The sequence below is a fragment of the Struthio camelus genome, chromosome 2, assembly GCF_040807025.1.
Source record: "Struthio camelus isolate bStrCam1 chromosome 2, bStrCam1.hap1, whole genome shotgun sequence".
Classification (NCBI taxonomy): Eukaryota; Metazoa; Chordata; class Aves; order Struthioniformes; family Struthionidae; genus Struthio; species Struthio camelus.
The window spans coordinates 865,600-892,435 of record NC_090943.1 but is presented as its reverse complement, the minus strand read 5'-3'; the positions used below and the strand labels follow the sequence as shown (position 1 = coordinate 892,435).

The following is a 26,836-nucleotide window of genomic DNA, read 5'->3' as shown; positions in this document are numbered from 1 at the left end:
AGCATTTAGAACTTCACAGCTTTAATCCGTTCAAGTTTAATGTTACTGTTATTATTAAAAATCAAGTATCTACTGCTGCAAATGTAACCGGCGTTTTACAAACAGATAGAAACAAACAAGTTCTCTGCCCTGGAGGGCTCACAGCCTGGGCGACGGGAGGGTAAAAGGGAGGCGAGAAATCCAACTGGAGTCAGTAGGAAACCACTGAAGAACTGCCTGGTCTATCTGCTTCCTGGGCAGGACCTCGACGCCTTGTCCAGGTATGAGATGCCCTATCCTGCTAACTGCCAAGAGATCCTCCTTTAGCACGTCTGCCAGACCTGGACAAACACGGGGGAAACATTAGTCTGTTTTCGCTGCTTCAGGGTAGCAGGCAGCCACCGACCGCTAAGAAGCGACGGAACGTGAAACGCTCTGTCCTCGTGGACTTATTACTTTGAGAAAATGAACGTGTGCAGAGACGGGCTTGCCGCACGCAGACCTGCTCACGCCCCGCAGAAGCTGTGCAGTCAAAGACCTCAGCAGCACTAAGATGAGAGGACGGTGCTGCAGGCAGTTGGTCACCAAGCAAACACCTGCAGCTGAAGACGGTTCCGCGCGCGTGGCTCGGTGCCAGTTCCCACAGCACGGCTTCCGAGCAGCTCCCGCAGGCTCCCGCCAGCCTGCTCCGGGCAAAAATCAGGTTAGTTTAACAGCGCGGGGGCTCTGAGCTGGCCGCCCCGGCTGGGCCGAAGCAGCACGGGAGCGCTCCTGCATCACGCTCTGCCGGCAGGGCAGGCGAGGATGAGCAGCGAGGACCCGGAAAGAGACCTCACTCTTCAGCCAAACGAGCTTCCAGAGGAAAACATGTAAAAGGCAATACGGCACAACGACAATCATGGACCGGTCTTCAAGCTCTGCTGGGGCAGATCTCATTCCAGTGTGGCTTGGCTAGGGACAAGCCCGAGTGGGAGTGGGTCGAAAAGATTTCAGGTAGGTCCGGGAGGAACAGCCTGGGAAACGGGCTGACTTCTCCAGCTCCTCTGCCTCAGTGGTTACTGCCCACGGTCCCCTTGGTTAAATGCCGCAGCAACGCGCTGAGGCAGTCTGCGCTCAAGCACAAGCCTTCAACCGGCCCTTCCCCTCCCATGAGGCCTCTTGGTGGCTCAGGGCAGCCACCACGGCAGCCAGCTGCAGTCAGTGCACATCTCTGCCCCGGGGGGACAAGCCCCCCGCAACCCTGCCTGCACCCTCTGGACACCTTGGGGTCAGGAAGCCACTGAGGGGGTTTCTAAACACAGATTAGTGATGGCGGGAACTAACAGCAGGTTTAAACCTGGTCAAGTAACAATAGGAGCCCCAACATATTTGGGCAACTCGCTCAACAAATTTGAGTTGCTGGGAAATGTTTCTTTAACCATCTGGGATATAAGGAAAGCTCATCCTCAAGAGCAAAAAGCATCTGTACCACAGGCTACCCAGGGAGAAAGGGAGATAAAGACAGGAAAAGACAACAAACAATAAATAAGCAGAACTGAAGTGTTAATGTACAGGCAGCTACCAGAAAAACCGTTATCCCAACACTTACTTCAGCACAGGAGTACAGATGTGCACCATCTGTGGCTAACAAGTGGTTTCCCTATTCAGTTCCACTGGAATTGTCTTAGAGGTATCAACAGGATTTGGCTGATGCCATCTCCTTTAGGTGTGTTCAGAAGTGACAGATGATGGAGCAAATTCCCCTCACGGATACGGAATCACAGAACGGCCAAGGTTGGAAGGGACCTCTGGAGATCATCTAGTCCAACCCCCCTGCTCAAGCAGGGTCACCTGGAGCACATTGCCCTGGACCGCGTCCAGGCGGGTTTTGACTGTCTCCAGGGAAGGAGACTCCACAGCCTCGCTGGGCAACCTGTAGTTACTGCAGTGCAAGTCTAGAGTCTCCCACGGTGCACATCCCGATGTAGATCAGAGCAGCTCAGAGCAGAGTTGGCCCTACCATTATCATTTACAGCAAACTAAATCCAATTTTAAGCTCTAGAGAAACAACTGAACCTATTTTTTTCTAGCTAGCTTCCTGAGCAGTAGCAGCAATGAAAACGTCATTTAGCCTGTGTTGAGGCATACAGAGAGTAGGGAACTTACTGGCTGCCCCTCCTTGGTGAACGCGGCCTCCGAGCAGACCATCAGCAAGGCCTCACCTTGTGCGCGCCTGTAGTTGCCAAGAGTCTTTTGAGAATATGCAACTCCAAGTCGCCCATGAAACTGAGCACAGCAGAACTTCAGCACAGGGAGCAGCCAGGGAAACTCCAGGCAAAGAGCGGCTGCTTCAGAAAAACTCTACCTAGCTGTAACCAGTTCAACCAACTGATTCCACGTGCTTCCTTTAAACCTGGAGAGGTCCTAAACACTTTCATTCTCAAGAGATTTTCAGGCTGACTAGGAGGTACCATGGCATACCATCACACCAGGAAGAAAAGGGCAGTGGTGCCAGGGTGAATCCTAATCCTACTTTGCATGGACCTTTGGATTAAATTGTCAGAGAACCTTTAACGCTGAGCAGCAGAGAGACAGAGACTTTCTTTTCTTCCACCTCCTGCAGGGGCTGCAGGATCCGAGCAAGCCCAGCACAACCTAGAAGAAGTTGTTTAGTGGTGCCTTTCGCACGTTCTGTGTACCCACAGGGTTCCTCTCACGCAGGTGGATCTTCTGGTGCTGGAGGAGGTGCTGCTTCTGGGTGAAGCTCTTTGAGCACTCGCTGCATTGGTATGGCCTCTCTCCAGTGTGGATCCTCTGATGCCGGATCAGATTGGAGGGGTGGCTGAAGGTCTTCCCACAGTACGAGCAACCCAGGACCCCTCCACTCCGGCCCGAATGCACACGCTGGTGGATGGCGAGCGTTTTCTTCTGCGAGAAGCTCTCCTGACACTTGTTGCACTTGTAAGGTTTATCCCGCAGCTGGCTCTTTTGACTTGGCCTGTAGCTGCCGTTGGTGTTGACGCTTTTCATGCATTTGGGACTGCTGTATGCTTTGTCTGTGGCTGGGATCCTGGGGTGGGCTTTTGCACTGTTGTTCTGCTTGAGGCTCTCCGTGCGCTCCACAGCTGCATGGGTCCTGTCTTCCGCGTGGATCTGCTGCTGCAGCTTGAAGTGCTGCTGATGCAGGAAGCTCTCGTCGTGCTCAGTGTGCTCACCACAGCACAGCGCGCCATGGCTCTGCTGGTGCATTGTGAGGATCTTCTTTAGCCGGAAGCCCTTCCCACAGGCACCACATGTGTGAGGTCTCTCACTGGGACAGCTTTGCCCGTAAAACGTGACAGCGTTGCTTTCACTAAGACCCCCTTCCTCTGGGGAAGATGGTACCAGCCCACTTGTCCTCTGGTTTCTCTGCTGCACCGGGGAGCTGTACTGACTATCAAAGGGCAGCTCCTCACTGGGACCCTGGAAAACAAGCTCCTGTGCTTCCCTGGATAATGTCCTGGGGGTCTCTGAGCTGTGAAGAGATTCGTAAGAGTCCAGCTGTTCTATTTTGAATGTCAGCACTTCATCTGCTGGAACTGAACACAACAACAAAAGGGACATTCATTGGCCTGAGATACAAGACTCTTCCGAAATTCCCCCATTCCTTCCCCCATACATGAATCAAACAGACCTGTCTTACACAGGGAACATGAAAGGCAGCTGCACTCACAGATCAACAGAACTAGCTGAAAGACTAAAAGGAGAGAGGGTACAAGTGAAAAGCACAAGAACGCTTCCGTTTCAGCTGGCTTAACAGCGAGTGCGAGAAGCTGTGAGGGAGGGGGCAGAAAGAAGTTCTGCCTTCCAGGACAGTAGGGCTCAAACACTCCCCAGACAGTTTCCAGAATGTCTCCAGCCATCTTCCTTCCTCTAAGCGCTGATATCTCATGAACCTGGGGTAGCCCTTTGCTTCCTTTGTTCATACAGCCTGGGTATCTGCCTCCCTCCCACACCAGTGACTCAGTATTTCTCACTCTTCAGAGAGCACCAGCCCATTCCATGGGATCTACCTTCCCTCTGTGCCCTGGACGTGAGGACCCATCTACGTAGCTTCCTTCTTTAAAGAGAACACACGAACAGTAGCTGTTTCTGACTCCGAGACATACCTGCTACTGCTTTGGATATATATGTTATGAGGAAACCTCTTCCACAGTCTTCTGTGAGGCAGACCTGCTCTGGGGGTTCATTACTTCTCATCTCTGAGCTAGGACTGTCTGGAACTTACTCTTGACTCTCACTCCTATCTGAACACTTTGCTTCAGCTCACCTGGATGTGAATATAACGCACAGGTAGAAAACCAAACACAGGTCAAGGACACCAACTGGTAACATACAACCATTTAGAAAGCTGTAGACAGGGTGAGCACAAAATCTAGCAGGCCAGCCCAGGGATTGGCCTCCTGTCTAAAACGTGTTGTCTCTCAGTTCATCAGTGCTGTGGAGCAACTGACAATGGGACATGCAGAGGTGACACAAGAGGCATGACAAAAAGGGTCCAACGTTTATGATCAGAAGGGAAATAACATCAAAAACTGACCAAGCCCCACAAATACCTCTGATGCATCACAAAGAGAATACACAGAGACCAGGACGGACAGTGAGGAAGAAAGCCCAAAACAAGGGAGTGACCGGTGAGCTGGGAATGGTCTACTCCTCAGGTAAGTACTATTACTGTAATATTGGGAACAAAAGAGTCATGCCAGCTCACTGGTCACTACCCCAGCCATTATGTAGCTGTGGTAGGACTGCTCTAGAGTACAGTTCCCTTTTCTGAGAATGCTTCAGCCAAGCAGAAGAAATTCCAGGAAAGGAGCAGCGCATAAGCTTTGGAGGACGTGAGAATAAACCAGGAAGAGGGAGCTTCTTGGGCCAGACGCTCAGAAGCTCAAGGGGCTGCAGAAAAGAGCTGTGCTCTGCAGCAGCCATTGCCTTGCCAAATGCTGGGGACAGCTGCCCCGCAGCACGATCAGAGCCAGAGACGACAGTCTCCTCTGCAAATCTGCCCAAACCCCTTCTGAGCCCATTTTGCTTTCACCCTTGGTTGTGTCCCATGGCAGTTATGTTCTACAGCTTACGCATGTATGGTAACAGACTCTCTGCTGCTTGGTCTAAAGTAAATGCCTGCTTGTCTCACTGGGTGCTCCCTTGATCTTGAGTGTGAGAAAGGGTTGTTCCTACAGCCCCTACCCTGCACCATTCACGAATGCAGACTTACGTTGTATCCCGTTTTGCCACGCCTTTCTCAGGCTAGAGTCCTACGGTATTTAGTCTCTCCTGATACCGAAGCTGTCCCTCCTGATGCTCTTCTCTGCACCGTGTCACTGACTGCCTTTATTCTTTTCAAGATCAAGTGAACTGCATTCAAGTTTCCAACGCTGTGGCATAGCAACGTCTTCGGAAAAGATGCTGAAAACTGTTCTCAGTTCCTTTCCTAATAACTCCTTGTATTCTGTTCGACTTCTTTCAGGGATTCCTGTCCTTTCCCTTGCCCTTCACAGTGTTTCGCCTACCTGGCACTGTAACCTTTCCACTAGCAATACTGTTCCTAAGCTTTCTCCTCTCCTTCCCAACCTCAGTGTGGTTCTTGTCCTTTCTCCACTCTCCCACCTGCCTCTGCTGAGTCCCCACAGCTTAGCATATGCTGTCGCACAGTGGAAATGTGAAGGCCTTTGTGTGGCACCAGCTCTCCACCTTTTCTCCGTCTGTACAGCCTGAACCTGCTCAGAACTCACCCACACTGAGCTCTGCAAATTCTGCAACCTCCGTGGCTCCGCGCTCCTCCACGCACGGCTCTTCCTCTTGCTTCACAACGCATGGAAAGCTTGGCTCTGGAATGGCGTAGTCTGCTAATGTAAAGAGGAAACCCAGGTTTCTTTACTGGATATCACAACACCATCTGGCTCTTCCCTTGGTGTGCCAAGGTTTGCACCCAGTTACACTGCTTTTATATACAACCTCTTTTTGGTGTCTCCTACTCCTGTTCTCTTTCCGGGAGCTTTACTCAGCTCTCTAGGGAAGCAGTTTCCCTCTTATCCCTCAGGTGATCGTGTCTCAGGACAGTGCCCTCCCCGACAGACATGTCCGAGCACGCTCTTTCAGAACAACACTCACCAGTTCTGGGTTCAGCCAGCGTATTCCTTCTCTCCTGCGGGTCATCCTGTCCTCTCAGGCACGGCGCTCCTTCTCCGTTGTCCTGGCTGCTCACATCACACGTAAATGCCAGAGACTCTGCTAATGGGAAAAATCAAGCCCATTACGTTTTTTTCTAACACTCTCTTATTCCCCCTGAACCTCCTGCTCAGAAAGATCTGACAAGCTCCATCCGTAGCAAATCAGGACTATCACCTTTTGACACCCTCTGGTGACGACAATACACAAACATTACACCCGAGGATAAACTCGTAATTCATCTCTTGCCTGCGCTTGGTTCTGCAGGAATGTCTCTTTCTCCCGAGTCCACCTGGTTCCCACCGCAGGGTGCTTCTCCTCTCTCAATTTGGGACAGGAGGTCAGGTTTGGAGATTGCATAGTCTGTTGAGGAATACAGATGTTAAAGTTTCCATGCTGCATCAAACCGCCCTCATTGCTGTTTGTGCCAGGGGATGAAAAAAGCCTGGAGAAACACAGGCCTGCTGGGGTGAGCGGATTCTGCTGTACCCGTGGGGAGGAATGCTCCCCTGCCAACACTGCTGGGGCTCAGCTGTACCTCGCTGTGCAGAAAGACCAGAATTACCAAACCAAGCCCCACTGGGGATGGCTATTTAACTCCCAGTTCTTGGGGCAGAAATGGAAACCAGCTTGGCATAACCGTTCCCTACATCCCTAAAGCCCAGGGAAGGGGGCTGGCCTTTCCTGAACTTCCAAAGCTTGTTTTAATGTCTTTAATCCAGGCAGTCACCCGAGCACCTACTTCTAGATGCTCAGAGGCTCCGACTGTCTACAGACCATCAGACTGATGATGAACAGACTGATGTGAACAGAACCGACTGTACATCAAGAGCATGTGCAGGCCTCTAGTGCTGTAGACATCTCCGTACTTCCTGTAAACTCTTTGCTGTTGGCGGTGTTTCTTCTTCCCCAGACCTGTTCCATAGTGCAGGTGGTGCAAACATTTAATAGCATGGAGAGCCCTCTGCAGAGCCCCCCAGGAGATGGCAGCTTCTGCCACTGACAGCCAACCCCATCCCATCTGAGAAAAATCCGTGGGCCTAAGGGAATGAGCCTGCAGACTGCGCGAGGCACAGTACACAACACGGAGTGGAGGGGGTGTCTGGATGTAACACTGAGGTTAACTGCAACCAGTATCCACATCCAGCAAACACTGGATCCCGAGGGATGGGATATTATGTGCACCGTGCTCCAGGCTGGCATCAGCAAGGAACACAGACCTCTACGAGTTTCTACAACTTTGGTTCCCAGCTATGAGAAAAAGTCCCCAAAACAGAGTTAGTCCAGAAGCACCAATAAATGACTGAAAAAGTGATATCTACCCAAAGAGATCAGAGACTCATAGTTCCCTTTCATCACATTTTTGTACAGCTCTTTCTGCTCTTCTTCTGGATTCTCCCACTCTCGCTCAGAAAAGGAAGCAGTGTCATTTCCAAAGGCCGTTGCGACCTGTAAGCATAAAAGTTACAAAGTCAGCACCTTGTCTGGTATGTCAGCTGGCCCTGCCATCCTTAGAGCGTTGAGAAGAAGAAAGTTTCTAACTTTTATTTATTACTTCCACCATTTCCAGAAGTGTATTAAGTACCGAAGGGAGAAAAAAGTCCTGCCTGGGAATATTTTCTACTCAGGCATAATACAAAGAGAGTACAAAACAGGAGAGAGAGGAATGGCTCAGACCTTCAGTTTAAATAACTTTGTTTATTTGTGCTAATTATTGGAAAGCCTACTGCGAATTCCAGAATATTCTTACATCTCCTTATGCAGAGCCTTAGCTGATTATAAAGGCAGTTCATTTACTTCACTGTAATTGTTTAAGGGTAAGAATCTACTACTCAACATAAAATGTACGAATTTGTCCTTTTATGATAATATACAATTAAATCTATATATGTGAACAAACAGTTCACTTACTCGATACTTGTTGATGCCACGTGACAGCAATTCTGCAAGAAGCAATTAGAAGTTAAGCTGTTTCTGCAGAGTTCATTAAATATTTAAAGATAAGTGGGAGAAGGCTGCCACTTGTGTGGGAGAATTACTGTGAGAGCACAATGGTAGCATTAATTTTGAGAGTTGGCCCTTGCAGAGGCTCGGCTACTGCAAGAGGTCTCCTTTGGGTAGCCCGTTTCAGGATGAGGTTGAGGAAACAGGCTCTGTGAGAAAGCAACAAATGAATTATGTTTTGCTGTTAACAAGGTAGAATGTGTGATTTGTTGATTAAGTATAAGCAGAGAATTATCTGCTTAATTTGCAGCAGAAATGATTGAAGTCAGATCCTAGAAACAGTAAGGTGTAAGAGTCGCGGAGCACTGGAAGAGGGAGCCCGAGAAGGCCGCAGGTCCGATGCCACTGCCAGGTTTTCCAATGGGCTTGATAAAAATCTCAGGGATGAGGTCAGGGTAACAGAGGCTGCTTAGAACATGGGGACACAGGAGCAGATCCTGAGGTCCCTTCCAGGCCGACGCTTCTATGGTCATTTATAAAGGTAATAGGATCCCCTGGAACTAAACGGTTGTCTCAGGGAGCGCTTGAACTGAGAGAGGTTTATTTGGAGATCTCAACCCCCTCGTCTCAACGAGGATTTGATGTGTAGCGCTCGCAGTCTCCACAAGCAAATACTGCAGCTGATGTATGCGAAAAAGTAAAAATCTGAGTTTCTGAAACCCGCACAGGCTGTTTGAAAAGCCCTTTTCCAAACCTTCCTTTGTTAGCAGCGGCGCATCCGTTCAGCACCGCACCGTAGTCGGCTCAGTAAACAAGGCCCAGGTGACACCCTTGCTGTCCCTCCCCAAAAGCATGCATAGCCATTTGTTACCTTGGGGACCTCGCCCCGGGTGCCCGGCTGCCGCCGCAGGATCCAGAAGTTCCTGTTCTTCAGCAGGTTCTCCATGTTCTCCAGGCGCCGCTGGAGCTGCCCGTACTCCTGGATCAGGGTGCCCAGCACGGCCAATTTGCTCTCCATCTGGTTACCAAAATCCACCACAGTTTTCTCACAGTCGAAATACTTCTTTTCGGTTGTCACCGTCCTCCGCTCCAGGTTCAGCAGCCGCGAGGCGTGCGACTCCACCCTCCTCTCCACGGCCTGAACGGCCGCCACCACCGTCCACAGGGAGATGCTCGCGCTGCTCGACCTCATGCTTTTGGCGCAAGCTTGTTCTGGCAGGACGGGGCAGCGGAAACTCGCCGAGCACGGGGAGTCCATTTCCCACTCCTGAGCCTGCGTGCGAGGACAGGGAGAGGCCTCGGTGGCAGCTCCAACCCTCACGCCCCAGTGGCTTCAGCACGGCTTCGGCCACCCGGCCCGGCCCGTCCCCGCGGCTGCTTGATTGTAAAAGGGAAGATGAGGTCAGGAAACACCCAGCGTGGAGGCAGCCGGCGCGCTGCCGCGGGCCAGGACAGGTCCTTCCCGGCGCGCGGGGCGACTGGGATGTCTCCATCCGCGGAGACGTTCAAACGCCGCCTGGGCACGGTCCGGGCAGCCTGCTCTAGGGCACCCTGCTGGAGGTCTCCAGAGGTCTCCACCGAGCCCAGCCGCTGGGATGGGTCCTTCCCCGCCCGGGGGGGTCGGGACACCAGGCCAGGGCCCTTCCCTGGTGTGGGGCAGCTGGGACAGGCCCTTCCTTATGCATGAGGAGGCCGAGCGGGCCCTGCTCCGTGCGTGGGGCGGCCGGGATAGGCCCTTCCCCACGCGTGGGGCGGCCGGGTGGGCCCTTCTCCACACGTGGGGTGGCCGAGTGGGCCCTGCTCCGTGCGTGGGGTGGCCGGGATAGGCCCTTCCCCACGCGTGGGGCGGCCGAGTGAGCCCTGCTCCATGCGTGGGGCGGCCGGGACAGGTCTGACCCAGCCCGTGGGGGTCGGGACACCAGGCCAGGGCCCTTCCCCGTACGTGGGGGGGCTGGGACAGGCCCGACCCGGCCCGTGGGGGTCCGTACACCAGGTTAGGGCCCTTCCCCACCCGGGGGGTGGCCCGGTGGGCCCTGCTCCGTGCGTGGGGTGGCCGGAACAGGTCCGACCCGGCCCGTGGGGGTCGGGACACCAGGTTAGGGCCCTTCCCCGCATGTGGGGGGTGGCCGGGTGGGCCCTGCTCCGTGCGTGGGGCGGCTGGGACAGGCCCGACCTGGCCCGTGGGGGTCGGGACACCAGGCCAGGGCCCTTCCCCGCACGTGGGGCGGCTGGGACAGGCCCGACCCGGCCCGTGGGGGTCCGTACACCAGGTTAGGGCCCTTCCCCGCATGTGGGGGGTGGCCGGGTGGGCCCTGCTCCGTGCGTGGGGTAGCCGGGACAGGCCCGACCTGGCCCGTGGGGGTCCGTACACCAGGTTAGGGCCCTTCCCCACCCGGGGGGTGGCCCGGTGGGCCCTGCTCCGTGCGTGGGGTAGCCGGGACAGGCCCGACCTGGCCCGTGGGGGTCCGTACACCAGGTTAGGGCCCTTCCCCGCATGTGGGGGGTGGCCGGGTGGGCCCTGCTCCGTGCGTGGGGGGGCCGGGATAGGCCCGACCTGGCCCGTGGGGGTCGGGACACCAGGCCAGGGCCCTTCCCCGTACGTGGGGGGGCTGGGACAGGCCCGACCTGGCCCGTGGGGGTCCGTACACCAGGTTAGGGCCCTTCCCCGCACGTGGGGGGTGGCCGGGTGGGCCCTTCCCCGTACGTGGGGCGGCTGGGACAGGCCCGACCCGGCCCGTGGGGGTCCGTACACGAGGCCAGGGCCCTTCCCCGCGCGTGGGGGGTGGCCGGGTGGGCCCTGCTCCGTGCGTGGGGCGGCTGGGACAGGCCCGACCTGGCCCGTGGGGGTCGGGACACCAGGCCAGGGCCCTTCCCCGCACGTGGGGCGGCTGGGACAGGCCCGACCCGGCCCGTGGGGGTCCGTACACCAGGTTAGGGCCCTTCCCCGCATGTGGGGGGTGGCCGGGTGGGCCCTGCTCCGTGCGTGGGGTAGCCGGGACAGGCCCGACCTGGCCCGTGGGGGTCCGTACACCAGGTTAGGGCCCTTCCCCGCACGTGGGGGGTGGCCGGGTGGGCCCTGCTCCGTGCGTGGGGGGGCCGGGATAGGCCCGACCTGGCCCGTGGGGGTCGGGACACCAGGCCAGGGCCCTTCCCCGCACGTGGGGGGGCTGGGACAGGCCCGACCTGGCCCGTGGGGGTCCGTACACCAGGTTAGGGCCCTTCCCCGCACGTGGGGGGTGGCCGGGTGGGCCCTTCCCCGTACGTGGGGCGGCTGGGACAGGCCCGACCTGGCCCGTGGGGGTCCGTACACCAGGTTAGGGCCCTTCCCCGCACGTGGGGGGTGGCCGGGTGGGCCCTTCCCCGTATGTGGGGGGGCTGGGACAGGCCCGACCTGGCCCGTGGGGGTCCGTACACGAGGCCAGGGCCCTTCCCCGCGCGTGGGGGGGCCGGGACAGGCCCGACCTGGCCCGTGGGGGTCCGTACACCAGGTTAGGGCCCTTCCCCGCACGTGGGGGGTGGCCGGGTGGGCCCTTCCCCGTACGTGGGGGGGCTGGGACAGGCCCGACCTGGCCCGTGGGGGTCCGTACACGAGGCCAGGGCCCTTCCCCGCGCGTGGGGGGGCCGGGACAGGCCCGACCCGGCCCGTGGGGGTCGGGACACCAGGTTAGGGCCCTTCCCCGCACGTGGGGGGTGGCCGGGTGGGCCCTGCTCCGTGCGTGGGGCAGCCGGGACAGGCCCGACCCGGCCCGTGGGGGTCGGGACACGAGGCCAGGGTCCTTCCCCGCGCGTGGGGGGTGGCCGGGTGGGCCCTGCTCCGTGCGTGGGGCGGCTGGGACAGGCCCGACCTGGCCCGTGGGGGTCGGGACACCAGGCCAGGGCCCTTCCCCGTACGTGGGGGGGCCGGGACAGGCCCGACCCGGCCCGTGGGGGTCCGTACACCAGGTTAGGGCCCTTCCCCGCACGTGGGGGGGCCGGGATAGGCCCTGCCCCGTGTGTGTGTGTGTTGGGGGGGGCGGGGGCCGCACACCGGGCCGGGCCCCTTCCCCACGCGCGAGGCGTCCGCCAGCCCGGGCCCATCCCGCCCGGCCCGGGCCGCCGGTTGGAGCCCTCCTGCCGCGGAGCCCGCTGCGGCGGCGAGAGGTGCCGGGACCCCCCCGCCTCCCGCCTCCCGCCGCCGCCCGGGCCTACCTGCGCCTGCCGCCGGCCGCCGCCAGAGCCGCCCCGGGGCGCCGCGCGGCCGCCGCGCCGCCAGGGGGCGCCCGCCGCCGCCTCCCGCCGCCCGGCAGCACCACGGCGCCCCCTGGCGGCCGGCGGCCGCGCCGCCCGCTCCCTGCCGGCGGCTGCCCGGGCCCCGCGGGGGCTCCGCCGCCGCCGCCGGCCCGCGGGGCTCCGGGGGGGGCTGCGCAGGGCAGCGCCGAGCCCGGCTGCCGCCGGCGGGGCTGTCGCGGCGGTGCTCGGCCCTGCAGGGCCGCTGGCGGTGCCGCCCGGCCGGCGGGGGGCGCTGTGGCGGCGGCGGGCGGGGGCGGGCGGGGGCGCGGGGCCGCCCCGGAGCGGTCATGGCGGAGCCGCGAGGCCGCCGCGAGGGGCTGGAGCGGGAGGAGGCGGCGCTGCGGCCTGGCTGCGCCTGGGCCCCGCCGCTGCTCCCGGTACGGCCCGGCCCGGCCCGGTCCGGGGGCGCCTGTGGGGCCGGGGGGGGCAGGGAGTGAGGGTGGGGGGCTGTGGGGGGGCTGGAAGTGAGGGTGTGGGGCTGTGGGGGGGCTGAGGTGGCTGTTGGGGGGGCTGTGGGGGGGCTGGAAGTGAGAGTGTGGGGCTGTGGGGGGGCTGAGATGGCTGTTGGGGGGGCTGTGGGGGGCTGGGAGTCAGGGTGTGGGGCTGTGGGGGGCTGTTGGGGGGCTGGGAGTGAGGGCGTGGGGCTGTGGGGGGGCTGAGGTGGCAGTTGGGGGGGCTGTGGGGGGCTGGGAGTGAGGGTGGGGGGTTGTGGGGGCTGTTGGGGTGGCTGTTGAGGGGGCTGTGGGGGGCTGGGAGTGAGGGTGTGGGGTTGTGGGTGGCTGTTGGGGGGGCTGTAAAGGGCTGGGAGTGAGGGTGTGGGGCTGTGGGGGGGCTGTGGGGGGCTGGGAGTGAGGGCGTGGGGCTGTGGGGGGGCTGAGGTGGCTGTTGGGGGGGCTGTGGGGGGCTGGGAGTGAGGGTGGGGGCTGTGGGGGGGCTGAGGTGGCTGTTGGGGGGGCTGTGGGGGGCTGGGAGTGAGGGTGGGGGCTGTGGGGGGGCTGAGATGTCTGTTGGGGGGGCTGTGGGGGGCTGGGAGTGAGGGCGTGGGGCTGTGGGGGGGCTGAGATGTCTGTTGGGGGGGCTGTGGGGGGCTGGGAGTGAGGGTGTGGGGCTGTGGGTGGGCTATGGGTGGGCTGTGGGGGGCTGGGAGTGAGGGTGTGGGGCTGTGGGTGGGCTATGGGGACCTGAGAGTGAGGGTGTGGGGCTGTGGGCGGGCTGTGGGGGCCTGGGAGTGAGGGTGTGGGGTTGTGGGGGCTGGGGTGGCTGTTGGGGGGGGCTGTGGGGGGCTGGGAGAGAGGGGGGGCTGTGGGGCGGCTGTTGGGGGGGCTGTGGGGGGCTGGGAGTGAGGGTGGGGGGCTGTGGGGGGGCTGTGGGTGGCTGTTGAGGGGGCTGTGGGGGGCTGGGAGTGAGGGTGTGGGGTTGTGGGTGGCTGTTGGGGGGGCTGTAAGGGGCTGGGAGTGAGGGTGTGGGGCTGTGGGGGGGCTGAGGTGGCAGGTGGGGCTGTGGGGGCTGGGGTGGCAGTTGGGGGGCTGTGGGGGTGTTCGTGGGGGCTGACAGCTGTGAGGGGGGCTGGGAGTGAGGCTGTGGGAGGCTGGGGTGGCACGTAGGGGGCTGCGGGGCGTGGGGTTGAGCCTGGGGGGCTGTTTTGGGGGTGGGGGGGCTGCGGGTGACGAGAGCTGCGTGGGGGCAGGGAGCTGTTTTGGGGGCACCTTGAGGCTTGGGGGCCGTTTCTGTGGCCGTGGGGGGCCGCTGTGGGGGGGGGGGGCTGCGAGTGACTGAGGCTTGGCGTTTGCTTACGTGGGGAGGGGGTGTTTGGGCTGCGGGGGCCGCTTGGGGCTCCCCGGTTGCTGCTGCACGCCCCCGGCTGGGGCGGGGGGAGCTGCCCCCGCCGCGGCGCTGAGCGCGGCCCCTGTGGTCCCAGGTGCCGGTGACCTTCGAGGACGTCGCGGTGCGCTTCAGCGAGCAGGAGTGGGCGAGCCTGGACGACTGGCAGAAGGAGCTGTACGGGAGCGTGATGCAGGGGAACTACGAGATGCTGGTTGCCCTGTGTAGGACTCCGCTTGCAGTGCTTTGGCAGCAGCAGTTGCCGCCGGGGAAGCTCTCTCGGGGTTGTTTTCCTGCCCCTTTGCGTTTCACTGGCATCTCCAGCCCTCAAACCATCTGCTCAATTTCTTGTCCCCTCTGAAAGTGAGCGGAGGTTGCCAGATGCGCTCGGTGGGTGTCGTAAGTGCTCGGTGTCCTCTCCTCGTGGAGAACAGGTACACTGAGTCCCCTGAGCCATCGTTGCAGAAATCCCGTGTCGCGTCTGTCTAGAGCCTCGTGTGGGTTCCTTTCGGCGTGGCGGGCGTGCTGTGCGTCCCTCTTCACGCAGCGTGGCTAGTCGTACCCTCGTGGCGGGGAGGAGGTCTCGTGGGGCAGCGTTTGGAGTGCCTCTGGCTCATTCCCAAATGCGTGCCGCTCACACCTGGAGACGAGCTTTCCAAAAAGCCAGGAACCCGCAGCAGAAATCCTGCTGAAAAGAGCCCTGTTTGGAACCTGCTGCGGAGCTGGGGGTGGCACTGAGGTGTCCTGACCTGAAAACGTCGCTTTGCCCTGCCTTGGAGTTTGTTGCAGACCTGCCCGCCTGTAGGAAGCGGTGTAAACCAGGTCTCCCAAATGGGGCGTTTTTCAGGACTTGCCTTCGGTGGTGTTTTTCTCTTTAGGGACATGCGTACGTATAAAAGGTTTGGAGTTCGGCTAGTTGCAGGACAGCACCCCGTTCAGCCCCGCCGGGGCTGCACGCTCACTGTTCTGTGTAATCCCAGAGCAGGTCGGGGAACTAGTGTCTTCCTTATGGCAGTGGCTCTTGTCACAGGTGGGCGAGTCAGAGTCTTTTATCCTCATCTTTACTGGATGACGATCCTCGCTTTGCTTTCAGACTAGCTGAACTCGTGGCTAGTGATGAGCGGTAGGTGGTGGTAGTTTGGAGCACGTAAATGTAGCGAGGCAGACTGCAGAAGTGGAGGGAGGCAGAGCTGTTACGTGAGCGAATAGGGTCTCAATCAGGAGACTTGCAGCTCTCTTCCTGTGCTTCAGAACCTGTATTTTCCCACCTGTAGGGTGAATTTCTGGTAGACAGGTGGTTTATATAATGAGAACTTTCCCTAGATGGAGCAGGGATGGATTTTCTGGTAGTTATTACTGCTTTTTTTTTTTTTCTTTTTGCCTGTGTCAGAAGATTCTTCTCAGATTCTCCCTCCAGGACTCCTGCCTGCTGGTCCCTGTCTGTGTCGCATAACTGCCCGTGTGCTGGCATTGACACTGTTCTGTTTGGAGATGAAGTTTTTCTGGGCAGGGACTGGGCTCTGTCCTGAGAGTGCATGCAAAAGGCTATGGGTGCACCGTCAGAGATACTGTCACATCTTGCCCCTGCTGTCTGTCTTGCCCTTGAACAGACTGTGCCCTATGCAAGCCTGACCTCTTATGTCGGATTGAAAACGGGGAAGAGCCATGCGTGCCAGCGCAGTCAGACTTGGAGAGAGTAGACGTGCCTGTGGATCCACCCACAGGTGAGTGACGCTGCGTTTCTTCCGTGCCAGGATCCTGGCTCCTCTCCACTTAAAAGGACAATTGAGATCCCTGCCCTCAGCCGCAGGGATTGAGGTGTCTTCTGTGATGGCTGTGAACAGTCTGTGCTGAGAGATGATGGGGGAACATGTGCTGGGACACATCAACAGCCTGGAAACGCTCCCTTGGTACAGCAGCTCCTGTGGTAATGCGTATGCCGCAGGGATTGTGCTCTGCGTCTCCTGAGGCGCTGTGAACCTGGGAAGAGGGGACCCGCCGTCCCCCCATGCCTGCACTTGCTCCTTTGCATTCCTGGCTGGCTGCTGGTAAAGCAGAGTGTCCTTTTTCTCCCCAGAGCTGGACTGTCCTAGCAGCGTAAGCAATGATGCTCTGCTGCGGGTGGAAACGGAGAAAGAGTCTTGTGAGGGGAATTGCGGAGACTTGGAGGAAAACAGGAGCCCAGGAGACCCACCAGACTGTTGTGCATGTGAGTGGCTGGCAAATCCAGCCTGTGTGAGGGGTCTTGGGACCCTCCTTGGCCGTGTCTAATCCAGTGTCATAATCAGTGTTTCTGCTTTCACAGCACACACCCCTCATGGAGTCCTTCCTGTTGCAGTGGATGTCAGTCAACCAACCCCTTCCCCTTCCCAACCTCTCTCCGTGTGCTCGCATGAAGTGGTGAATCCGAACCAGTCTCCATCTCCTCCCCCTGCAGCAGGTACAGGGTCCTTCATCCCTCTTTGGTGGGTTCTGCAGTCCCAGGGGATGGTGGCATGCTCAGAGAGCAGCAGGAGGTTTCTGCAGGGCCCAGGGCTTTCAGGACAGGATTTTTACGTGATCCAGATGGGCTACAAATGGGTTTGGACAGTGAATGCTGTTGCCAGCCTTGAAACTCTAAGGAGTAAGGCATGGCATAGTGTGAACCAGCTCACTTGGTTATTTTGTTTGAAGGCTGAGCCCCTAATCTATGTTGGACTCTCTCCATCCTACTAAAGTCTGTTGGACTCTCCCCATCCTACGTAAGTGGCATTTGTTGTTTCAAATCACCCTTGGGGTGTCTACGATGACGAGCTGTAGTTGTGCCCTTTCCTGCAGTTCGGGTATGAGAACACTGAGCTGGAAGAGAAGAGCAATTCAGAGATTTGCACCAGCTTGCTGGCTAGCGGGGGGACGAGAGGGAAGGAGGCAGGAGGAGAGCCCCTTGATCTTTATGCTTTGTCCTCAAAACTGAGTGGAAGAATGACATTTGGTTCTGTAAAATTTCCAGCAGATGCTGTGGTGGGGATTGCAGCAGCGATACAGCAAGTGGAGGTTGCTGCAGAAAAGCTGCCAACGCCTGAAATGCCGTTGAAGAGGCTGGAAGAGGAGGACGTGAAAGATTCAGGGAAAGGTGGCCAGGATCCAGTGGAAGATGTTCCTGAAGATCCGGGTAAGGAGGACGTAGCAGGTCTTTGCAAAGCAACGGCACATGCAGATCCAAGCCGCTCAGTTACTTCCCTGGGGAACCTGGTGGAAAGCTCCTGCGTGGGCAGGACTGCAGCCTGCCAGCGAAGCTCCACTCGGGAGAAATTCTATACGTGCCATGCGTGTGGGAAGAACTTTCTGCTGAAGATAAATCTCATCATCCACCAGAGGAGCCATGCCAGCTGGGTGCCATACATCTGCGCGCACTGTGGCAGGAGCTTCAAATCCAAGAAAAAAATCCAACGTCATCTGCATATCTGGGCAACCAAGGGGTCCTGCCTGCCCTCTGATGCCGAGGAATGCTCCGGCTTGGCACAGTGCCCTGCCGCACAGTCCGTTGCCCAAAACAAGGGCACCGTTGCCGAGTGGGAGAAGTCCGGCCCCAATAGGTACCCGCTGCCTCCTGGGAAAATGATATATACGTGTAGTGAGTGCATGGAGAACTTCTCCAGCCAGAGCTTTCTGATCCTCCACCAGAGGATGCACACAGACCATCACCTCATCCTGTGTCCCTGCTGCGACAGGAGCTTTGCCTGGGCCTCTGATTTTGTCCGCCACCACCGAATCCACACGGGTGAGAGGCCGTATCAGTGCACTGAGTGCCAGAAAGCCTTCAAGCGGCACCACCACCTGGTTGTCCACCGGAAGATCCACGCAAGGAGGGAAAGGCCATACTAGTGCAGTGAGCGTGAGAAGAGTTAGCTCTGTCAGCAGCACCTGTTTGAGCACAAACGCGTTCACATGAAGTAGACGGCGTAGCGGAAGAGGGGGGTGAGAGGAGGGCATGGGATGCCGAGTTTAGAGGAACAGGGCAAAGTCAGGAGGTGTCTTACCTCTTACAGCTGCTATCTTACCTTCTTCTTTCTCCCTCCTCAACCGCTTGTGTGACTGGGTTGGACAAACCATGATAGCATGGCTGGAGCATGGGATGCTACACCGAGCTCAGCCCACCCAGTGCCGGACACGCCGTCCATGCCTGTGGGTCGCTCCTCACATCCGAGCGATGGAAGAGCAGCTGCAGTGGGCAGAAGCACTGCGGGAGAGGAAGAGGGCGATGTTTAGTTGAAGGTCTCTTCCCTTTATTAGAGAGCATAAATAGATGGCCGTAGAAACCAGGTTGCTCCTGACGGCTGAAAACTGCTTCCTTTGGTCATCGTTGGCAAGCGCCGGGCTGAAGCCCGCTGCGGTAGCCTCGCCTCCCTGTGCGGCTGTTCCCCGTAGGCTGCGCGGGGCAGGTCCCGGCATTGGGGTGCGGGATGGGGGGGACTCTGTGCCCTGGAAAGGTCACCTTGGTCTTCCCACCGCTCTGGGAGGCATGCGTTACATGTGAAATTAGGTGGGGGAGTGAGTGGTCCTTTTAGAGCTGAGGAGCTGGGTAGCTAACGGGGGAAAATACGTTTGGATAAAAATGATGCTGAAGTAAGACTAGAGCGTTCTCAGGGCAGGGTGAGCGCTGGAGCTGAGGCTGAAGGCCTTCAAGGGCACAGGCTTAGGGGACGGTGAGGCTGGGCTTTGTAGGAAGGTAATCTCAGGAAGGGGATCCTAGAACAACTAGGTCAGCGGGTCGCTGCCTTGAACTCCCCGTGTGCCTTTTCTCGGCGCCGCTGAAGGCCTGTGCCGCTGGGTCCTTTCCCTTGAACAGGCAGCGGCTCTTCCGGACCGTGCTCCTCTCGCTCTTTTGGGTAGTTACTTGGCCAGCGGGGCCAAGCGGGTGCTGCAGCCGTAGGCGTTGCCCTGCTCAGGGAGGGACCGATGTTCAGCCCAACTGCAGCCCCCGCGTGACGGGGCCGGGGGAAGCTGACAAGTGGAGGTCTGAGGATCGGCACGGAAGCGACGTGTCTGGCTGCGAGCGAGTAAGGGGGGCTGCGAGGCGACGCTGGGGCTGCGGCGGGTCCCAGGCGGAGCTGGCAGCGTTTGCTGGGATGTAACGGGCTGGAATAAAGCGCAGGAGCCGCTCGCGTCCTGTGGCCGTGTCTTGGCTGGCGTGCTGTCCCCGGGGGGTGGGCAGGGGGTGTCCTGGGCAGCGATGGGGGACTGCAGGCCTGGCGGGGGCTGCATCCACCCGGGCTGGGCTGGGGCTGGGGGGCCGGGGAAGCTTGAGTGGGGGGACTGGGGGCAGCTGGGACTGGGGGGAGCTGGAGCCCTGGAGACTGGGGGAACAGGGGGGCCGGGGAAGTTGGGGCTGGGGGAAACTGGGAGCAGGGGGAAGTGGGGCTGGTGGGGACTGGGGGGAACTGGAGCCCTCGGACTAGGGGAACAGGGGGCCAGGGAAGCTTGGGCTGGGGGAAACTGGGACGAGAGGGATACAGGACTGGGGGGGACTGGAGCCCTGGGGGAGCGGGGGGCTGGGGAACCTAGGGCTGGGGGAAGCTTAGACTAGGGAGAACAGGGGCTGGAGGGGAACCCGGGGCCGGAAGAGCTGGAGCGAGGGGGCAACTTGGGAACCTTGTGACTAGGGGGGCGGGGGGAGCCGGGCCGGGGCCGGGGGGGAGGGCGGTGCTGCCGCGGGGCGCGGTCCGCCCGGCCGGCGGGGGGCGAGGGGGGGCGGCGGGGGGCGGAGCCGACAGGGGCGGGGCAGCAGGGCGGAGCTGGCGGGGGGCGGAGCGGAGCGGCAGGGGCGGAGCCGTCAGGGGCGGAGCCGTCAGGAGCGGGGCGGGGCGGAGCGGCGGGGGGCGGAGCCGGCAGGGGGCGGAGCCGGCAGGGGCGGCGGGGGGCGGAGCCGGCAGGGGGCGCTGCGGGGCGGCGGCGGCGGCGCGGGGCGGCCATGGCCCGCTGGGGCCCCGCTCAGGTACCGGGGCGCGGGGCGGCGGCGGCGGCTCCTCCTCCTCTTCCTCCTCCTCTTCTTCCTCCTCCCGCCGGGGCCGGGGCTGGGGCCGGGGCTCGGCGGAAGCCGGTAGCGCCGCCGTGGGGGCGGCAGGCCCGGCCCGGCCCGGCGGGGGGACGCGGCGGCTCCGCCGGGGGGCGCGGAGCCAGCGGCGGCCGGGGGCGCTGCCCGAGCCCCACCGGCCCCCCCCAGCACCCCGCAGCACCCCGCAGCCCCCCCTGGCACCGAGCGCCCCCCCGGCCCCCCCAGCACCCCCCGGCTCCTCTGGCCCCCCCAGCACCGGGGCCCCCCACCCCCCGGCCCCCCCAGCGCCCCCCAGCTCCCCCAGTACCCCCCCAGTACCAGCACCCCCCACCCCCCGGCCCCCCCAGCACCCCCCGGCTCCCCCAGTACCCCCCCAGCACCGGCACCCTCCACCCACCGGCCCCCCCAGCACCCCCCAGCCCCCCACCACCGGCACCCCCCACCCACCAGCCCCCCCCAGCACCCCCCACCCCTCATCCTCCCTCAGCACCCACAGGCCCCACCAGCCCCCCCACCACCGGCACCCCCCACCCACCAGCCCCCCCCAGCACCCCCCACCCCTCATCCTCCCTCAGCACCCACAGGCCCCACCAGCCCCCCCAGCACCGGCACCCCCCACCCCCGGCCCCCCCAGCACCCCCCGGCTCTTCTGGCCCCCCCAGCACCGGCACCCCCCAGCACCCCCCAGCACCGGCCCCCCCAGCGCCCCCCGGCTCCCCCAGTACCCCCCCAGCACTGGGGCCCCCCACCCCCCGGCCCCCCCAGCACCCTCCGGCTCCCCCAGTACCCCCCCAGCACCGGCACCCCCCACCCCCCGGCCCCCCCAGCGCCCCCCGGCTCCCCCAGTACCCCCCCAGCACCGGGGCCCCCCACCCCCCGGCCCCCCCAGCGCCCCCCGGCTCCCCCAGTACCCCCCCAGCACCGGGGCCCCCCACCCCCCGGCCCCCCCGGCCCCCCCAGCACCCCCCGGCTCCCCCAGTACCCCCCCAGCACCGGCACCCCCCACCCCCCGGCCCCCCCAGCGCCCCCCGGCTCCCCCAGTACCCCCCCAGCACCGGGGCCCCCCACCCCCCGGCCCCCCCAGCACCCCCCGGCTCCCCCAGTACCCCCCCAGCACCGCCCCCCCCCACCCCCGGCCCCCCCAGCACCCCCCGGCTCCCCCAGTACCCCCCCAGCACCGCCTCCCCCACCCCTGGCCCCCCCAGCACCCCCCTGCTCCTCTGGCCCCCCCAGCACCCACCGGCTCCCCCAGTACCCCCCCCCCACCGGCTCCCCCCACCCACCAGCCCCCCCCAGCACCCCCCACCCCTCATCCTCCCTCAGCACCCACAGGCCCCACCAGCCCCCTCAGCACCTAGCACCCCCACACCCACCCCAGCCCCTCCCAGCACCCACCGGCCCCCCCAGCCCCTCACGCCCCCCGGCCCTGCCGGCTGGAGCGCTGGGGCGCCGACCTGCTCCCAGCGGCCCCCGCCACGGGCCCGCCGGCCCCTGCAGCTGCCGTGTCGCGTAGCGCCTCTCCTTTCCCCCCCCCGTCTCTGCTCGCAGGAGCCCGACTGGGGGCCGGAGCCCTGGCAGCAGGTGCCACCGCAGCCCCCTGGCCACGTCGCCATCCCTGTGCCCGAGGGGGACAAGCAGCCGCAGGTGCCCGAGATCTCCCTGTGGACGGTGGTGGCTGCCGTCCAGGCCGTGGAGAGGAAGGTGGAATCGCAAGCCCTGAGGCTGCTGAGCCTTGAGGGACGAGCGGAGACGGCCGAGAAGAAGATCACGGACCTAGAGAAAGCGGTGCTGGAGTTCGGCGGCCAGCTGGAGAGGAAGTGGGCCGCGCTGGCCTCCCTCGTCCAGGAGAACACGCGGCGCCTGGAGAACGTGGAGCGTCAGCTGCAGAACAGGAGCTGCTGGCCCCTGCGACCCACCCTGGGCCCCAACGGGGACATGCCCAAGGTAACGGCGTCGCAGGAGCGCCGGGCGGCAGCGTGCAGGGCTGGTAGCAGCGCTGGCTCCTCGGGGGGGAGGAGGCAGGCCAGAGTGGCGGGGACGCTCAGCTCCTCCAGCCCTGCTGCGCCTCGAGCGGTGGCCCTGGGCTGGCGCGCTGGGGCTGCGGTGAGAGCTAGAGCTTTCTGCTCTTTCCTGTCCCCAACGAACAGGAGGAACGAAACAGGAAAACCCTGAGCGTTTGCAGTCTTTTTAGGTCCCAGCTAGTAGCCTCGCTCCTAGAGAGGGCTTCCTTCCCCTCTGTCGTCCTCCCGCGTTAGAAGCGGCTTGCGTGGATAAAGGGAAGGATGGGTGCTTGCGGATCTATCAGCGATGGGAGCTGTGGGTGGAGGGAAACAACCGAGCAAGAAGGAGGGAGCCTCATTCTGCAGTTTGGAGATTGGTCCCTGAGTTCAGTGTCTGCCAACGGCTCTTTTCTCTGGGAGCTCTGGAGGGGAAGAGACACCTACGTTTTATTTTCCTCGTCTGGCTTTCTGCGGGCATCGTGGGAGCGGTGGGGATTTCTCGTGTGGGAGGCGAACGACGTGGGGAAGCGCTAAGAAGCGTCTTCTGGGGTTTCAGGTCCCAGCAGCTTGTGAGGACGAAGCGATCAGTTTGCCTGAGCAGGAGTGGGGGAGCTTGGACAACCGGCAGAAGGAGCTCTTCAAGGTTGCGATGAAGGGGAGTTACGAGGCTGTGGTCTCTCTTGGTGAGGATCAGTCTCTGCTCGCCTTTCGGAAACTTTTGGGTTGAATCGAGCTCAAGGCTGTTTGTAGGCTGTTGGGTGGAAGGCTGGCGGAGAAGAGGTAGTGAGAGATGAAGCCTTTTTACGTTTAAGGTTTGGTGCTCCTTGGTCATGGGTGACAGGTTTACTTCATGCTCAGCCTGCGCATCTGGAGAAAATCTCACCTTGCAAACGCACAGCCCCAGCAGTGATGTCAGTAAGGGTAGAGAGTCCTCAGGCACTATCGGGATGTGGCCCTCTGCCAGCCCTGACTTTGGCGCTTGCAGTGCGAGGCCTTGCCCCTGTGAGCAATCGTTGCTGGTGTTCGTTAGCACTGGCGGCCACGTACAGGCCCAAGCTCTGCGTGCTGCTCTCCATGACCCGTGATCTGGTCTTTGGGAAGTCTCCCGTGAGGTTGGTTCGCAAAAGCTGGGTGCAGACAGTGTAAATGCTCAAGCCAGTTCTTAGATCTCGCCCCGGCAGGAACGTTTCAGGAGGACTGGGCGTCCCGCCGGAGTGCCAGGAGTTAGCACAGCGTCTTCTGGACTAGAGACGGGAGCCCTTCCCGCGTGTTCGGGACCGTACACAGCATGGATTTCAAGTGAAGCGCTTATGCGGTGTCCTGCAACCTGCTTTCCTGCGTCAGGCCTTTGTCAGTGTTTCCCAGGACGTGGGCTCTATATTTACCGCCTCGTAGGGACTTGCTTTGGACAGTCCTAAATTTTAGCGCTAATTATTTATGGCTGAGATTTCAAAGGATGAGTGCCTGACAGTTGACTCTTTTGGGGTAACTGAAATCATTTGCCTGGTTTAGCTGCCTGGTCGCTCTGACTGTCATGGGAAACCCAAGCCACTGCTTTGGGAACCCGGGACCCTGCCAAGCATCCCACGGCTCCGGCTGTGCAGGAGCAGCCCTTTATCATTGTCTCGTGCCACAAAGGGGGTTGGTGCCAATCCTCAGCGTCAGCCGTTCATACAACCGCTTCCTCCTTCCTAGGACCGGGTGACACCAGCTCCAAACCCACTCTGCCGTCGTCAGGTGAAGACGAGGAGGAGTCGGGTCCCAGGACTCAGGGGCTGCTGGAGAAGGGAGCCGTCCCTGGGCACCTCGGCTCTGGTGAGTTACAACAGCCGCCACATGCTCCTGCGCAGCAGCAATTGCTGGGAAAGAGCATTAAGAAGCAAGCCAAAATGAATGCCAGGAGGTGGTTAAGGGTCCCATTAGACGGTTGAGTGGGAATTAAGAATTGAGGAGAAAACACCTTAGAGAGAAAGAAATCTAGAAGGGTCCACACTGAATGCTCCTCTCCTAGGGCAGAGGAGAGCATCCCGTCTGAGCCGAGCAGGGTTTAGGCTGAATGTGCCTGCTTTGCTGTTGCTCACGCACCTCTGGTACCTGCCCAAAGTGAGATGGAAGTTAGACATTGCTCACTGAGGACCCTGCTTCATAGCCTTCAGCAGTTCCCTGCAGAGAGGGCCCAGCGCAGCCAGTGCCTGTGCCTGTCCCACCAGAGACAGTGGCAGTGTCTCCAACAACGCATCAGAGCCCTGTCATTTCCAGTCTTGCACAGGGACACAAGCTGTTCGGATTTTTTTTTTTGGGGGGAGGGGGCCTCTTTAAAACTTTTAAGACCAAATCTTTAAGCCTAGAACAACCTACTTGCCAAAGAGAGTGGAAAACTCTGGAGGGAGGTTGGGATGTCTGTGGCCAGACTTCGCATGCGAGTGTGGCTCTGCGGCTGTTCACCTGCAGACAGACGCTCATTTCTGCTCCTGGAAGGCTTTGTTTTGATCCTGTTTCCCGGACTGACCCACCTAAACTTTGCCATTTCTGACAAAGACTCCTTCTAGGACAAATGACTCTGCAGCCTCACCTTTGCCTTCATATTCTTCTGTTTTGGCTTCTTTAAGAGTATCGCACTGTCAGGACATTGGGTGACCCTGAAGTTCAACAAGATAACCAGATTACCACCCCCCCCCCCCAAAAAAAAAACAACATGCCAAAGACCCCTTAACCTCATGTATCCTTCTCCTTCTTTGGTCATGGTAAAAATCTTTCTGCTCACTTTCTAACGGCACATTTCTGGGTTGTCTTGCCAACGTGCTACAGAGGAAGCTCAGCAACTCCTCCTGAATTGGGGCTGTTGGCATTTGAGAGCTTTCCTTTGCTGGGAATGAATTGCTGTCTCTCAGCAGGTGAGAAGATCGTGATCAAGACAGAGGAGCAGCAGCCACCGGAGGAAAGACCTGAAATCCTGGCTCTGCCACGAACGTCCTCAGTAAGACTGGAAGAGGAGGCTCCCCTGAGCCAAGAGCAGTCAGTGCCTTGGGAGAGTCACTCTGGCTCGGATGAGCGGAAGGGAACAGGAGACGGCCTAGGGGAGCTCTGCAAACATCACGCTGCCCAGCCTGAATTCAAGCCCCTGCTTGTCCCGGCGGAAGCTCGCCCTGCTCCAGCCTTGGCTTTCCCAGCAGAGCACGCGCACAGTGTTGGGACTGAGCAGCAGTTCGCCTTGCCCCAGGGAATCCAGCTGGGAGAGGAAACCAACGCAGAAGCTGCCTTGGCACAGCCCAGCTTGGAAGAGGATCGGCCGTGTGCTGCGGGGGAAGAGCCCCGCATGTTCCCGCTGGGCTGGAAGAGCATCCGGCTGAAGCGGAACCTCCTGGTGCGCCAGCAGAGCCACACGAGGAAGAACAACGGGTCGTTCATCTGCGCCGCCTGCGGGAAGAGCCTGGCCCACCACGCCGCGCTGCTGCGGCACCAGCGCCTGCACACGGGCGAGCGCCCCTTCCAGTGCCCTGCCTGCGGGAAGAGCTTCAACGAGAAGTCCAACCTCAACAAGCACTACCGCATCCACACCGGGGAGCGCCCCTACCGCTGCTCGGCCTGCGGCAAGGGCTTCATCCAGAAACATCACCTCCAGAAGCACCAGCGCATCCACGGGGTGCAGCTGCGGGGCGGGTGGACAGGCCGGCCTGCACGGGCCAGCGCGGCCGGGGAGAGGCTCTACCGCTGCATCGAGTGTGCAGAGAGCTTCCCCCAGCAGGCATCCTTGGAGGAGCACCAGCGCCGGCACACGCAGCAGCGGCCCTTCCAGTGCACCGGCTGCAGCAAGAGTTTCCGGCACCGGCAGTCTCTGAACCACCACCAGAAGGTCCACGCAGTTGCCAGCTTTCCTGGGACCAGCTTGCTGAACCACCACCAGGAGCTGGAGACCAGCCCCTGCAAGGGCTTGACCCAGGACAATCCGTAGCACAAGGGCTGGAGAAGGGAAGGAGCAGCGAGATTGCAGGCTGCTCCGCAGAAATGCAGCGGTTTGTGGTGTCAGGACGCACCACATGCAAACGCAGCTGGTGCTGCGAAGCCGCAGAGCTCACCGCAGCACTGCCTGGCTCTCCCTGGACGCTGCCTTGCAAGACAAGGACGGAGGGTATCCAACGTGCTGCCCAGGGAGAGAAACGCGCGGCAGACTGGCCCAAGACAAAGCAGAGGAGGTTTGGCAACAGGGGCCAAGTCATGTTGTGCTGCTGCCTTATGAAAGGGGGATTCAGCTGAAGAGCAGCTGCTGCGTGTTCAGTACGGTGGCGTGGGGAGTGGTGCAGCTGAACTCAGGGTTACCCAACTACGACCAGCTATGAGAGCGTCTGGGGGTGTTCAGCGGCCCTAGGAAAAGCTGTTGTTGTGGGCAACAGCTGGGTCCGTCAGACAAACGGGGAAGAAGTTTGGATAAAAGTTTGAGGTGATGTGGTCTCCTGTTGCACTCTGGGAGGTCTGCGGGGGCAGGGGGGCAGGTTCTTGGGGCAGTGCCTGCAACCCCCCTGCACGAGCCTTGCTGCCCCTGCACGTCTGCTGTGCCCGGGGTTCGAGTACAGGAGCCTGGTGGGGCAGCGCGGGGCCCCCT

At 60.8% G+C, this 26,836-nt stretch overlaps 2 protein-coding genes across 16 annotated transcripts; one reads left to right on the top strand and one right to left on the bottom strand.

Moving 5' to 3' along the window:
- Positions 1-4: 4 nt before the first annotated feature.
- LOC104143147 (zinc finger protein 777-like) lies at positions 5-14,300 on the bottom strand. Of its 15 annotated transcripts, none has more exons than XR_011139471.1 (8): positions 12,301-12,348; positions 8,984-9,385; positions 7,491-7,617; positions 6,418-6,531; positions 6,112-6,228; positions 5,733-5,846; positions 1,568-3,536; positions 5-662 (listed from the first exon to the last, which is right to left on the bottom strand). XR_011139471.1 is itself a non-coding variant. In XM_068933911.1 (7 exons), the coding sequence occupies exons 2-7, from the start codon at positions 9,368-9,370 to the stop codon at positions 2,614-2,616; spliced, it is 1,785 nt and encodes a 594-aa protein (XP_068790012.1). In that variant the 5' UTR covers positions 9,371-9,385; positions 14,176-14,300; the 3' UTR covers positions 5-2,613. The 15 variants fall into 15 exon arrangements, 13 of the variants coding, with proteins under 13 accessions (XP_068790012.1, XP_068790011.1, XP_068790010.1 ...); XR_011139469.1 differs by having other exon boundaries at positions 6,112-6,231; positions 8,984-9,489; positions 12,301-12,341; XM_068933911.1 differs by lacking the exon at positions 12,301-12,348 and adding an exon at positions 14,176-14,300 and having other exon boundaries at positions 5-3,536; positions 6,112-6,231.
- LOC104143148 (zinc finger protein 184-like) lies at positions 12,647-26,678 on the top strand. Its single transcript, XM_068934269.1, has 10 exons — positions 12,647-12,758; positions 14,300-14,426; positions 15,813-15,926; positions 16,280-16,411; positions 16,508-16,642; positions 17,192-18,065; positions 21,625-22,180; positions 22,793-22,919; positions 23,932-24,051; positions 25,128-26,678. Exons 1-10 carry the CDS (start codon positions 12,669-12,671, stop codon positions 26,186-26,188), a joined length of 3,336 nt encoding a protein of 1,111 aa, XP_068790370.1. The 5' UTR covers positions 12,647-12,668; the 3' UTR covers positions 26,189-26,678.
- Positions 26,679-26,836: the final 158 nt, after the last annotated feature.